This window comes from Melopsittacus undulatus, chromosome 4 (genome assembly GCF_012275295.1).
Source record: "Melopsittacus undulatus isolate bMelUnd1 chromosome 4, bMelUnd1.mat.Z, whole genome shotgun sequence".
NCBI classification, from domain to species: Eukaryota; Metazoa; Chordata; class Aves; order Psittaciformes; family Psittaculidae; genus Melopsittacus; species Melopsittacus undulatus.
This window is the reverse complement of record NC_047530.1, coordinates 90,470,750-90,484,585: the sequence shown is the minus strand read 5'-3', so window position 1 is coordinate 90,484,585 and position 13,836 is coordinate 90,470,750. Positions and strand designations below refer to the sequence as shown.

The following is a 13,836-nucleotide window of genomic DNA, read 5'->3' as shown; positions in this document are numbered from 1 at the left end:
CAACTGCACCCCTCCTTAAAGGCATTTGTACCTGTCAGCAATATAGCTGAGAACCTCTGGATCCTACTTGAGAAGGCTGGCACAGGTCCCTGACATTATGGATAGCAAGTTGTGTATGTCTTACCCCTAGGTCCGAAATGCTCAACCCTTGAATTGATCTGATATGGTTAAACAAAACCTGAACCAAAGTATCTCACACTACATAATTCCTGCTAACAGGGCCACCAATACTGCCTAAATACAATCAAGCTGTAGAAACTCAAGGTCAGAACTAGGTGAGCCCTGGGTTAATCCTTTGGAGTAACAGAAAATCAGATCCTCAGCTGGTACAAACTGTCAGAAACCCAGACTTTGAGCTATGTGGATCTGCACCATCTGAACAGTTTGGCCATACCTGCCCTTCTGCACAGCCTGGAAGTCATTTAAAATGATTAAAAAAAAATCTGAATTAAATGACAGGATAAATATCTCACCTGTGAATGAATGGCTAAACAAGCATATGATAAAACAATGGCATGGAAACATCTCTAAGTAATGGAGGAGTAATCAGCAAAGATGATTACCTGTGGCTTATTGACTCTGCATGTAAGTCTGGGAGGTGGCTGTGTTGTGACAGTAGAGGAAGAAAGGGCAGAGGAAGGGAGAGGAGCAGATGAAGAGAATGCTTTTGAGTCTGCAGTCTTTTGAAGAAAAGAAAAGTTGGTCAGCTTGGCACATAGTCTCTTATCACTATCACTGCTAGTGGTAAGAGCATCTACTATGCAGTAAATCTGATGCACACACAGCAAACGTAACTTCATGCAAAGGCAAGTGCAGTTTTCAGTTAGTTCATCTGAGCTGACCACCTCATTCTGTTTTAAACATGCAGCTCATGTCTGTAAAAAACAGTACTAAAAGTATGTCCAGATGGTAAATAACACAGTCGTTATATAGTTTTTAATGTGCTTCTGGTTATGACTCAAGCAGAAATCAAGCAATTCTTCATATGATTTCCCAGTGTGAAACGTGTCATCTTAGAAATCTTAGTTCTTCATTATTTAATGTTTGCTAGATGGTGTATGTCATAGTGGCTTATCGCAGTGCATTCCAGATGGTCTTTATAATGCTACGATTTTGAGCTCTCGAAATTTCCACTCTTACACAACATAGCATGGGGGATGCTGTCATGCATTTGGGCTGTCTGTTGCCCACAGTGGACCCCAAGTCAACTGAGAGCTGCAAACTAGGGCAGATCTACACCAAGACCAAGGTTTGGGAATTTACTGTAGAAGCTACTGCTTCTACACTAGTTCTAATTCTTATTTATGGCTAGATCCTTTCATGTCATTTTGGAGACACAAAAGCAGTAAGTTCCACTCAATGCATAGGCAACAATCAAGCCTCCCTGACTGAGTCACATACATGTCAGAGTGAGGTTCACTGAACCACAGGCTCTGGGATCATTGAGGAACAGCTTTTGTGATGCTAGGAGCCAGGCTGACATTTACAAGGCTTTTTAGTCCTTGGCTTTAGGAGTAACAAATAAATCCTATAACCAAAGATGATCCATTATGCACTGGAAAAATCTCTGAATAGCAAGGAATTGCTTGTATTCCACACAGTGAGGTAGATGTGCATGAGGCCTGTGTGATACTTTCATCTGACACACTTGGTAATAGCCACTGTCTGGGACAATCACCTCATTAGAGGTGGCCAGTTGAGTCAGTCCTTTGTTATTACCTATTCTAAAATAATTTTCACTACACTGCTCCTGAGCCCTCTTCTAAAACTTTTTGATCTACTATCCAGTGAACACCACTGGTAAACCCTGCAAGAAGTTCTTAGTGTCATCAAAATTATGTGTGGCAACCACTGGCTCTGCCTGGACAGCAGAGCGGCACAAACCTTAACACACCAGATAAATCAGCAAATCAGAGCAGCACACACACATGCAGGAGAAGTACCTTATTTTCCCCGCTTTGAAACTTTCCCAGATCACCTTTCCTCATGCCTCTTTTCTCTGTTTTACCTCCCTGCACAATAGCCATTAGTTCCTGACACAACTGGTTGTCCTCAGACGAACCCACAGGTCTCTTTTCTGGGCCCACACGCATGTCTAGTTCGGATGGTTTCAGGCAGCGCTCAACAGAGATCTTGGGAACAGTGTGAGCACCCTGCTCAGGGCTGCTGCTGCCCTCTCCAGTCTTTTGGAGCCACGTTTGGCTGCCAGTGATGTCACGCTGCTCTGTGAAGATGCTTTCGGGGCTCTCCGCTGCCCAGCGAGGGGAGTTAGAGTAGCTCACACTGGGAGAAGGGGAACCAACAAACTTTTCTTCACTTTGTGGGGTGGCCTCATAGAAACTGTGGGAGGAGGACTGAGGTCTGGATGAGTAAGAGGGCAATGGGGATTTAATGGACCTGGGAGTTGAGGAGCCAGAGAGGTGAGAATGGTGGAGGCTGACTGTGGGGGAAGGGCTGGCTGCAGCAGAAGGTGAGAGATAGCCAGTGTGAGAAAGAGAGGCTTCAGGCGGAGGAGGCAATGGAGGAGTTATGGCAGGAGTGGGGCTAGGAGATACTCCCACGGTCAGAGCAATCCACTCAGATGTGACCGCCTGCACCTCTGGAGATAAGGCACGGCGTGCGAAAGGCAAAGGTGGAGGAGTTGGTGTATGGAGCTGCTCAGAGCTGGGAGACTTGAAGGAGACAAAAGTAGGAGAGAAAAAGAAAGAAATGAACAAAAAAAAAAAAACAAAAAAACAAAGGAATATATAAAACGACTGAGCAAAAGTAAAAGGAGAGCAAACAAGTATGGAGAAGAGCAGATCTGTGACCAAGCATGGTGCTTAGGTTTTCCACAGACAGTGCACTGTGCTGGAGAACATGCTGCTCACGGCTACTCCAACCACAGGGTCCAGTGTTTATCTGTGTTGCCAATCCTTTGTCAGGATCTCAGACACAAAACATCTTGCAGAAGACCTTAAGACTTCATACCATAAATCCTAAGTCCCTCAGGGAGCAGCTGAAGCCACCATTCATGATGGCAGCATGTAGCGTTTGACTGTCTGGCAGTAACAGCTGGGGCCCCAGCAACTCACACTGTGGAGCCAAGTCAGAATTCACTGGTGCAACGAATTTTGACTTTATCCACTCTAGCATGAGCAATGCCTGCTCCTCAAGAGACTTGCATTGCTGAAGCTGTGGAGGAAAAAGGGATAAAAAAGCCAGCTGTGGCTATTTGGCGTTTTGGTGATTAAAGTAGGTCCTATGTTTATAAAGGCAGAACACACAACTGACTTCTGCCCTTAGCTATTACAACCAGTAATGTCAGTGAGATCAGCTACATTAGCACTGATAAGTGTTTTCTCAGTCCTCTGCCAAGTTAGACCAAAAAAGTAAGGGAGATAATTGACTTACCAAGGGAAGAATCAAAAGAATAGTAAAGGAAATGAAAAAAGGGTGAACACGATCCCTTCCATTAAAGGGAGAAGCTCGCAGAGAGCTCGTGGCAGACAGGTCACAGCCATGGAGAGAGACTGCCAAGCTCAAACAGAAAAGCTCAACTGAGGTCCACTTCGACAAGGAACCCCAAAAAAGCAACAAGTCTTTCCTCTTTACACAGTGGCTAAGAATAAAAACACTCCTTTTAGGGAAGATCCAGATAGACATCAGGCATGAGCCATGGCAGCCTTCCCCTTCCCTCCTGATCTCAGTTCTCCACTTCTGTTTCTTGGAGGCTTGACCTCAAAATGACCTTGCTTCTGTCCCATGGGTGAGAGAGGGATGTACCAGAACCTCATGGCTGCAAACCAGACACATACGCTGACCTTCAAGCATGAGTATTTTCAGGATGAGAACAAAAGAAGGGGATTTAGAGACTCACTGCTGCCCTGATACATTTTTAATGGCAAACATTCTGGGATCCCCGTATAATTACCTGCTGCCATTTTGATTTCTGCTTTGAACTGAAGCATGGCTTATAGTGACTGCAATATTCATCTAAGATCCCAGACTGGCCTGCTTTCAAACCCTGAGCACAATTAGCACAAATTTCAAATAATACAGGCTGCTCTCCTCACCGTGTCTCCCAAAATCTTGGTTGTGAGCTGGAACACTTAAGTGTAAATATACAGCTTGATTCAAGCTGACTGGAATCAACATAATGACTGCTACACACTATAACAGACTGTGACACCCTTTTGATAGTCATAATAAGAAATTCACTCTTCATAGTGGAGGTCTATAAAGTGTAAACACGCACTCACAAGGACCTGGACCACCAATTCATTCTATCTCTGGCAGTGAAATTTATTCAGATGGCTGTGAACTGCAACCCTTTCAACCTGGCCTGAATTCAAGCTGCAGATCAGAGATAAAAAGCTGAGTCTCCAAATCCCCACATAACCCATTATTAACCCTTCTGGTAAATAAAACATTGCATTTTTCTGCAGTTGCAGTATACTGCAGGGAGCACATGGCTTTTACTGTGCAAAACACTAGTCTTAGCTACAGCAATGGCAACATCCCTCTGTTCTGCAAGGTGTTGTAACTGGCTGCACCTAGTCCAAATACCTGTGGTGAGGCTGTCATGCTGCGGTTAGGGGAGAGGGACATTGGTGGGTCTGGATAGTCAATGGCATTCTTGACCACTGGCCGCTTCAGCACTTCCACATAAGTGACAGGGAAGATGCCTTGACGATTGGTGCCAGAGATTCTGCCTTCGTACCAGTTCTCATCCACTCGTCGAATCAATGTGATCCTTTCACCCTGTGGGAAGGAACAGTAATGTAGTCCTGATCTTAACGTATTTCATCAGTCCAAAGAAGATTACATTTTTAATCTTGCTGCATCTGATTTAAAACAATTGGTGGCTCTCAGTCTCCTCTATTTCCTAGTTAGGGAGGAACCCTAGGCTCTGGGTGGGAATGATATTTTTCAGTTCAGAGAAGAGGGAAATGCAGATATTCTGGAGCTGACTTGGGCTGTCTGCAGACTCAGTTATGCTCACATTTTCAGGACTCTACTTGCTATAACCAATTAAAAAAATGGAAACCAGCAGTTTCAGGCTGACCACAAGACTCTTGGGTATGAGATATACAGGGCATATGCACAGGTCTGCAGTTTAAACTAAATCTCTGCACTCTCTCCTCTTCTGCTGACAAATGAACTGACTTCCAGACCATTAATATAAAGTGCAAGCCCTACCTTCATGTACAATTTTAAGATAATTAGACAAAATCTAATCTGAGCTGTAAAATAGAAAGCTGGTTGACCTCTAAATACGTCTGAGTGCTCTGAACAGCCATTACACAACCCATTCCTATTTCTTCACTCTGCAAAACTTGCCTGTCTCAATGATTTGGCTTGTGGTACGAAGGAAGGTGAATCTAGTTTCCTTCTTTTTTAATATTTCTGTTCTCATGTGATTGTGTGCATCTTCACTGGAGAGAATCGGACTGGAGATGTCACCAAATATCTCATGTGTCGTGCAGAGCCAGGCTTCCAGCACTTGTGCTCAAAGTATCTTCTTAGCTAGCCCTAAGGAAGCAACTGACACTTCCTGAGTCAGCCTACCTGACTGTCTCTACAATACACTACATAATGAGTATGGAGTAAAAACATGGGTGATAAGAAGGAATTCTTCCTGAATATGGAGTTCATCTTATTTGAGCTTTCATTTGGAAACTGCAAGTTACTAGTGTTAAAAAGCATATGTCTGGATTCAGTTCATCAGCACAATGAAAGTCCTACCTTTCTGAAGGACATTTCCACTTGGGTATCTCCATTGAAGTTGAACTTGGCAATAGCATCTCCATATTCCAATACTTGCAATGGTGATGGCTTTTTGGGCTGAGCTTTCTCAGCTGGTGGGAGGAGCTGGAATGAACAAACAATCATATGAGTCACATATAAAAAGCCCATAAACTGGTCACTGGAGGAAAGGGAGTGGGCAAAGAGAACACCTGCAAGGAAAGCAGCTACCTCTATGTATGATCGTGGGAAGATGCCAACTCTGCCATGGTGTTCGCCTTCATACCAGTTCTGGTCAATCTGCTTGTAAATGTAAACAATATCTCCTTTTTGCAGAGGAAGCTCCCTGTTAACAACACAAGTGCTCTATAAGAACATCACTGGAGAATAGATGTGTTTCTTTTCTGTCCAGCAATCTTGAAATACCAAGGTCTGCATCAGCCCTATTGATACAGATCATGCTCCATGCGAAGTGAAAGCTACATGTTGAGAATTACACCTGCCTCTCTTTTATTACAGGTGCTGGGGAGATGCTGTGTAAATCATCACATATAGAACACATACAGAATATTCCCAGGACTTTAGCAGCTGAGAAGAAAACCAGCAGATCCTTCACTGAATTCTGTTCTTCCTTTCTTCTCTAGCAATGTTAGAATAAGAGCTTCTCCAAGGTCATGCAGAGGGCCTTCTAGGCCTTCTCTTCACAACAGTGTGTCCCAAAAAGAATGAGTATTGCTGTGCGATTCATGCAAGGCACTGCAACAGGGCATGTGGTACACATCAGAAGCATCCACTGGTATATCCACAGATGCCAGAGGAGGACTGATCACTCTGTAACCTTACAGTTCCTGAATCAGGAAAATCCTGAATTAAGGGCACACTTCGACATGCTTAAAGTTAGACAACTGTTTAAGTCCCAGTGCTTAGGACAGTGAAAAGTATGCTGCTGTTCTGCATATATATGCTGTTCTGACCAACTGTATGATAGATTTATTACCTGTATGGGAGTAAGCTACGGACTAATACAGTTCTTTCAGATCCTAGATTGGAGTACAACCAGGGATGTCATGGAGAGGAATCCCTTCTATCTCCGCAAGGGCAGTGACAGAGCTGCTGCCCAGAGGTCTCACCCAGCTATTGTTCTTACAAGGTGTGTGGAAGCACATCAACCAGAGCACTCTCCCATGGCTCAACTCACCCTCAGAGGAGAACACTAATTTGTTCCTGGGTTACAAATGCACTGAGAAAGAAGACATGTTCCTGAAAGTCCTTTAGAGACTATGACCTGTAAAATTCATATTACTTTTCCCTGTCTTACTATGGACAGCTTTGGTTTGAGCTGCTGCAAAGATACTCCCAAAACATGAATCCAATTCCACGACACTTCAAAAACGCTGCATCCTAGGGAAAAAAAGCAGATGAAGAACAACCAAAGCAGTAGTAACGAGCTGTACTCACTTTAGCGTCTGTGCTTTAAAGTCAAACTTGGCTCTAGCAGGTCTCATCTAGAGATCAAAAAAACAAACAAAATAAAATCAACACATTAAAATTAATAATTATGTTTTTAACCCTCTTCTGAGGAAAAACACCCAAACTCTTCTATAGCTAACATTAGTCTAGGGAAGAAATTGAATGCAGGTATTCTGCATTGAGTACAACTGGTATTACAATGCAAATATGCTGGATGGGTCTCTCCCACCAGGGCAAAAAGTGCCAGCTTCTGCTATAACAGTAATTAAGAGCTCTACAGGACATGGATTTAACACCAATAAACTTTTAAATGTGGCAAACCCTGCTGAATGAAAGCTTCTCCAGTAACCACAGTTACTGGGGGCTCCAGGACCAAATTTTCCTTGATACGTGAATGGAAAAGCAAAGTTTGCTAACTGGGGAAAAGAACAGCAGGACTTTATTTGATGTGGTTCTTACAGATTATTACCTGATCCTGCTGATTCCTGGAATGTGACCCATGTACTCTGTATAAATTGGCAGGAAAGAGACAAAGGTGAGGAGGAAATATGAACAAATTAAGTATGTGGCTAAAAAAATGTCCAGTGGCTACAACGCTGAAGGTGACATTGACAGCAGTCCTCTGCTTTATAGCTTGATTTACTCGGCTGATTTTTTAAGGGCCACAAAATATTCAGCCAATTTTAAAGTAATTTTGGTAGCAGAGCACAAAATAAGAAGCAGCCACTTTCATATGGCACCAGAGCATCTGAAAATACATACAGGCAGAAAAGTGTACTCCATCCATGTGGTTAACACCTCAAGCACCGCTGCAATGCAGCACCCCTGGGGAAATAGAACCACTGTCAAAAGCCCCAGCAAAAATCCCTAAGGCAGAAAAAGGCATTTAGCCAGGACCCTCGAACTAGCATTCAGTCCTTAGGAAAAGTGTGTTGGACTCATGGGAAATGCATCTACTTCCTCCTTTGTCTCTTTCAGAAAGACCAACTGGGTCGTATGCAGTGAAACATGCCAAGACTTTTTCCAGTTGTTCCTAAAGGACATTAAGCACCTTTCAAGAGGAAAAGAAACAATCTATTTCTAAATAAAACTACAAGACAGTGACATGGCCAGGATCAACAAGACATGATGTTTCTAAGCATAAGGCACAGACAAGACAACAATGTAGCAATATGATGCAAAAGATGTAGAATGCCTTTGATTCACTAAAAGTAGCTGATCTTTAAAGGCATGCATCACAGGTGTGCACCAGCAATTCTTAGCAGCCATGCTTTAACATATGCAGCTTGGTAATGAGATATCAATTAATTTACCAGGCACAAGAGTCAAAGCAGATCTAAATGAAGCCAGAGGGGGAAAGGGGAAGGTGGAAAAAACCCGAACATTCTCTGAAGAGCTAATGTCGGCCTAAAGCACAACTTTGTGAGAGGCAAATATTGCTTTGGGTCAAGCAGCAGACTGAGGTAACTAAAACAGACCTCTGACCCAGATTTCCTCTTTGCTGTATCGTCTACATTTAGGAGGTCCCCAAATCGCTCATTAGTGATAAACTGATGGTGCGTTGGAATAACCCCTGTGTGCCTTCTAGCTGCAATATCTGCTTCTTCTTGCTCACGTTTAAGCCGTCTCTGGTCCTCTAAAAGTTTCTGCCATAAAATTGCATAAAATGGGCAGTAAATCATCTAGTTAAATGTATTCAAAAGCTGCCACAAATGTGGCTTAAATAAAACTTCGGAGGTCCCGGCAAATAGCTAGACTTTTACAGTTCGACATAAAATACTGATTCTGCTAATTACACAATACCCTTTGATTTTGCAACCACAGAAAATAAAACACCATTATGGCATAACTGAAATCCAGCTCAGACAGAGGATCTGATCCAAAGCTAATGGAAGTCAACAAGGAGTTTTTCTAAGTTCTGGAGGGGTCCTGGATGTTTCTAAGAAGATTGCTGATAATGCAGATGGCTGATCCAAACACCCTTCAACTAACAGTTTCTCTCATTGACTTCCAAGAGACCTGAATCAGGTCCACAAAGTAAGTTCCAAGGCATCAAACTCCCCTGGGCTTTGCAAAAAGCTTGGGAGAGATCCTAACCACCTTCAGGTTTCACATCTTCCATACTTCCTTTGGTTTCATGTAATATACTTTGTAAAATAAATAAACCCCAAATAGTTATTTTGGACTTCTGAAGTCTCTGAAACACTAAGGGAAATGTGCATTCTTGAGCACCTAGGTAGAAGGATTCTTCCACCTTTTAGGGCTGACTGCAGGTTGAAGAGTTCAGCTCTGTGCCAATTTATTTGAAGCCAGTAGGTCTTAGTGAATTCAGAGTTTTGCTCTTACATGACTTCTTGTGCTGGATTTCAGAAATTGAGGGGATTACCAACTGTTTCACAGGAGAAGCCAGCAAAAAAAAATTTCACACAGGAATTAAGAGCAGGTTTTACCATATTTCAAAGCACACATACACATTATCTAAACTCAGAAAGTCAACACTAAAAATGTATCTTTCCCTCCCCACTCCCACAGTTAAAATTAAATCCAGCTTCCTGGAAAGCAATCACTTTATAACTTTTTTAACTCAGTGTGAATACAGTCAGTGCTGAAAAGTCTATGTGGTTTTCCTATTATTTTGGCTTTTCCCAGTGTTGCCCAGCCATTTTGGAAAGGACTGCTACATTCTGTCATCAACAACTTGAGACACCATAAAGAATTCTAGTTTGCACTGGGGGAAAACTTCACACTTTCCAATAGCTTAAAATATCTTACATATGCTGTTCGAAACATAAGGATCCCCCACAAGAAAATGTTGTTCTCACCAGTCTGATTAATACTGACTCAAGAGGCTTGCTTGGAGAACAATAAAACCTTAATTCACAGAATAACCATTTCATCTTTATCTGTCAGTACTGGGGTATTGTACCACATCTCATACACATCTCCAATCTTTTTACAGTCTTTAAAGGCCCCATATATAATTTTATGCAATTGAAAATAACTATCAGGTTTATTTTAAACAAAAACTAATCTGGACTACACATTATACATTAAATCAGTGTCAAAAGTATTATTAAAATTAAAACATACTAGTTCCAGCTAGATTGCTCTAACTTCCAATATACTTAGCCACGGACATACAAGCTGTAATAAGGCTGAATGCTATATTTCTTATCTGTGCAGCTGCTACAGCTGTTATTAGGTCATAAAGGAGGGCATTACCTCTTTATCGTCATGCCGTCTGCGGATAATTTCTTCTGGAGTTTCCATGTAATCAACTGGTGCAAAATGCCTTGGTGATTCTGAATCTACTTCGAAACAACATAAGGAAGTTAAAATACAGATGGATTTATCTAGCATAACCAGAAAGGAAAAAAATAGATATTTTAAAACAATTTGTTTCCATTCTGACAATAAGGATTCTCAATTGCTGTTGATGAAATTGCCAATCAGATGCCCAATAATTTATCCATTTTCATTTTTTTTCCCTTTTGGGCTGTACTTGTGAACAAAGGTCCAAAAAAGGGGAGAAAATAACAGTACGGGAAAGTGTAATGACATAGAAGGACTTAGTGAAGAAAAGATTCGCTGCCATCAAAAGTACAATTTGGCATTTTACTGTTAAGAAAAATATAATACACACGCACGCACACACACACACACAACTAGACCTTGAGAAACTACTCCTTAAAGCAAATCGTCTGGGTTTGTTTGGTATTCCCATGTGTACAAATGATATAGGACTAGAAACATCTCATGTTGAGATTCTTGCATCCCCAGAGTTGCTTGAGAGACAAACTGAAACTGGTACGATTAGAAAGGCAGTGGAAATCTTTTCTCAGAAGTGCAGCTGTAAACAAGTCCTGAACAAAAATGTCCAGCAAAACACGCAAAGGACATTAGACACACGAGGGGAAAAAACAGAGTCAGGGGAGGCAAAGATGGGGAGAAAAAATGCAAGGGTTGTGGAAGAAAAGGGGAGGGAAAAGGAAGCAAGAAGACAGGTGAAGGGACACTGGTAAGGAACACAAAAAGCCACCTCCTAGGTACGTCCCAAGTTCACTTTGCAGGTTGTTGTTTGTGTCCAGGCTGTGACAGAGGGCATATGGAACAGGGTTCATATTGTTTAAGGAGTCAGGAGTGTCATCCCGGCCCATGAAGCTATCTTGGCTAGATCCATTGGTGGGGAAGTAGCTAAGCCTCTCCACAATGTCATAGGAAGACAAGCGCATGGGGGCTAGAGGCCTGCTCCTGGTGGAGCACAGTTGGTGCTGGAAGTGGCGATTCTCGTCTCCTATGCCACCCTGCAGCTGTATAGGGTCACCTGCGTTCTCAGGGCTGGGTACTGCCAGGCTTCCTGGGCAGTCTAGGGGTGGAGTCCTGCGGGATTTGTGTTGGAAGGGCTTTTTCAATCGGAAGGGCAGCGGGCTCATTAGGTAGACATTTCTGGGGAGCATGTGTTTGTCTCCATAGACATCCCCTTTGGAATCAGGGCTCCTGGAGGCCTGCTGCTGCTCATGCCTTTGGATGGTAGTGAACCTGGTGTAGGAAGCTGGGCATGTGCCTTTGCATCTGTTGGTTTTATGCTTCTGAGGCCCATTAAGGTTGCTGCTGCCACCACTGTCATTGGATGCATTTGAGAGGAGGTCTATCTCATCCGTGCAAGCTGAAAGTGTGTCCATAGGGATGGCATCACTGACATCTGAAGCAGTGTCCTCCATGTTGCTGCAGGAGAGAGAGGATTTATCTGCCAAGCTGGTAGCATCCTTCTCTTCTTGGTGTGCTTTTGGCAAATCCAGAAGAAACTCTGCAGAATAGGCTGAACTGAGGCAAGTCTTAGACTGGAGAGAAGTGGTGAGTTTGTTTTGTCCAGTGGAAAAGTCAAGTGAGGGCATTGATCGGGATCTCTGGATCAGCTGCTCAAAGGCACTGATACGGGAGGAAACGGTGTGTTTGGGGATCTGTTCTGAATCTTCTCGACTAAGGCTGTGCTCCATCCTGTCCTTTGCTTCGTTCTCAAACTGAGATGCAATATCTCTCACACTGCAGGAGGAGACTGTGCTCAAATGGATCCTGGACCGGTTGATCTGGTGCATGTCTTTGTACAGCATTGTAAACTCCATCCCACTCTTCTTGGAGGCAGGGAACAGGTAGCCTTTCCTAGAATTGGTGCCATACTCCTGCAGGCTCATGGTACTGCCAGATTTGATAGCATACTCCTCCTTTGACTTCATCAACATGTTTTCTATGTTTTCCCCTATGTCTACCATGAAAGCTTTTTTATTATCAAACAAGGTAATGGAGCTACGAAGGTTTTCGCAGCTTTGAGCTTTCTCATGAGGCAGCAAGATACCCTTCTTGTCCTGCACAAGAACAGCTGGAGCTGCTAGTCTGGGTTTGAATTTAGAAGGGAGGATTTCAGTAATGCAGGCTTTTGCAGCTGATAAGGGCTTCTTATGTTTACATGCGTGACCTAACATACCAGTATGACTAGTGTTAAAGGTTCGGCTATTAACTGAAGAGGGTGCAGTCATATGAGCATTCCCACCTTTACGATCCACTGGTAAGCATGCAGAATAAAATAAATACAACCTGTTAGCTTAAGTGCTAGAAAGCTGTTGAGAAAGGAGAAAGAACATGCTTGGGTTTCATAAAATGCACTTTAAAGAAACAAAGTTTCAAATCAAAGGAAAGCAGGCAGAAACTGCACAACAAGCCACGCTTACAGGAGTAGGTGAAGTGCTGCTAACATCTCTAAAATGAGAGGCTTGGTCAGAAGCAGACCTGGAGCACTGTGAAGGTACCCTTCTAAAAAAGTGCCAGCACATCAGCTTCTAGGAAAGCTGCAGCACCATGGAAAAGGGCAGCTGAATTGTGGGCAGGATCAGGGTGTCAGCAAGAATGCAGGGGCACTAACATTGCAAAAATGGCTTAATATTAAGCTTTTAATCACACCTACTATGGTCTCATTACAGTACTTGCCAAACAGTTTATTTCTGGGAGGAAGATTACAATTTGTGGCTGACTGCTAGCACATCCAGGCTGCAGCGGCTGGTGTTGCTCAAGAACAGCCTTCTTTGAGAGTCCCATACTAGGAATAAGCCAAGTGTCCTTCAGACATTGTGGTTGGCCATATTTTCTTTAAAAATCAAGGAGTCAGATCAGGACACTACTTTTTTTTAAAATTCAGATCCAGTCTGGTTTCAGCTTAGACTGCAGTTTTTAGGTCAGTTTCCAATTTGAATTTAAACTTGGATGTCAAAATCACCATTCAGGTTCAATTGCAGTTTGGGAAATAATAACTGTTTGAACGGATATTTTTGTTCAGACCCAGTTTGACTCCCAGCCCTACAGGCCTGACATAATGCTGAAAATAGTTGAAAGAGGGAGACAGAGAGAGACCTTTTTGGTATGATGAACTATTTTTAGGGAAAGCAGCTCAGAAAACCAATGCATTCCTTCCTCAGTCCTCTCCCCATCTGAAGCCATTTTTAGGCTGAAGTTGGCTCAGGATATATTCCCCAGTACAACTCCCTGATGGGAGTCAGGCTCTTCCTTGTCCTAATCTAGAGAGTCCATGATGGGGGAAGGAAAGGGGAAGAGATGCAGCAGACCCTGCTGCCTCCCTGTCTCAGAGCC

The 13,836-nt window shown here is 43.0% G+C and overlaps 1 protein-coding gene across 11 annotated transcripts in view; it reads right to left on the bottom strand.

Annotated features, from left to right (window-relative positions):
* Positions 1 to 13,836, bottom strand: part of SORBS1 (sorbin and SH3 domain containing 1) — a 77,303-nt gene that overhangs the window by 10,355 nt on the left and 53,112 nt on the right. For 9 of the 11 annotated variants that reach the window (XM_031053118.2, XM_031053108.2, XM_031053110.2 and 6 more), the window contains 6 exons: positions 10,420 to 10,505; positions 8,676 to 8,843; positions 7,186 to 7,232; positions 5,959 to 6,073; positions 5,728 to 5,853; positions 4,549 to 4,743 (listed from right to left, as the gene is read on the bottom strand). In XM_031053118.2, the coding sequence (XP_030908978.2) occupies positions 4,549 to 4,743; positions 5,728 to 5,853; positions 5,959 to 6,073; positions 7,186 to 7,232; positions 8,676 to 8,843; positions 10,420 to 10,505 (737 nt within the window). The remainder of the gene's footprint in view (positions 1 to 4,548; positions 4,744 to 5,727; positions 5,854 to 5,958; positions 6,074 to 7,185; positions 7,233 to 8,675; positions 8,844 to 10,419; positions 10,506 to 13,836) is intronic. The other 2 variants (XM_031053114.2, XM_031053116.2) reach the window with 1 other exon arrangement.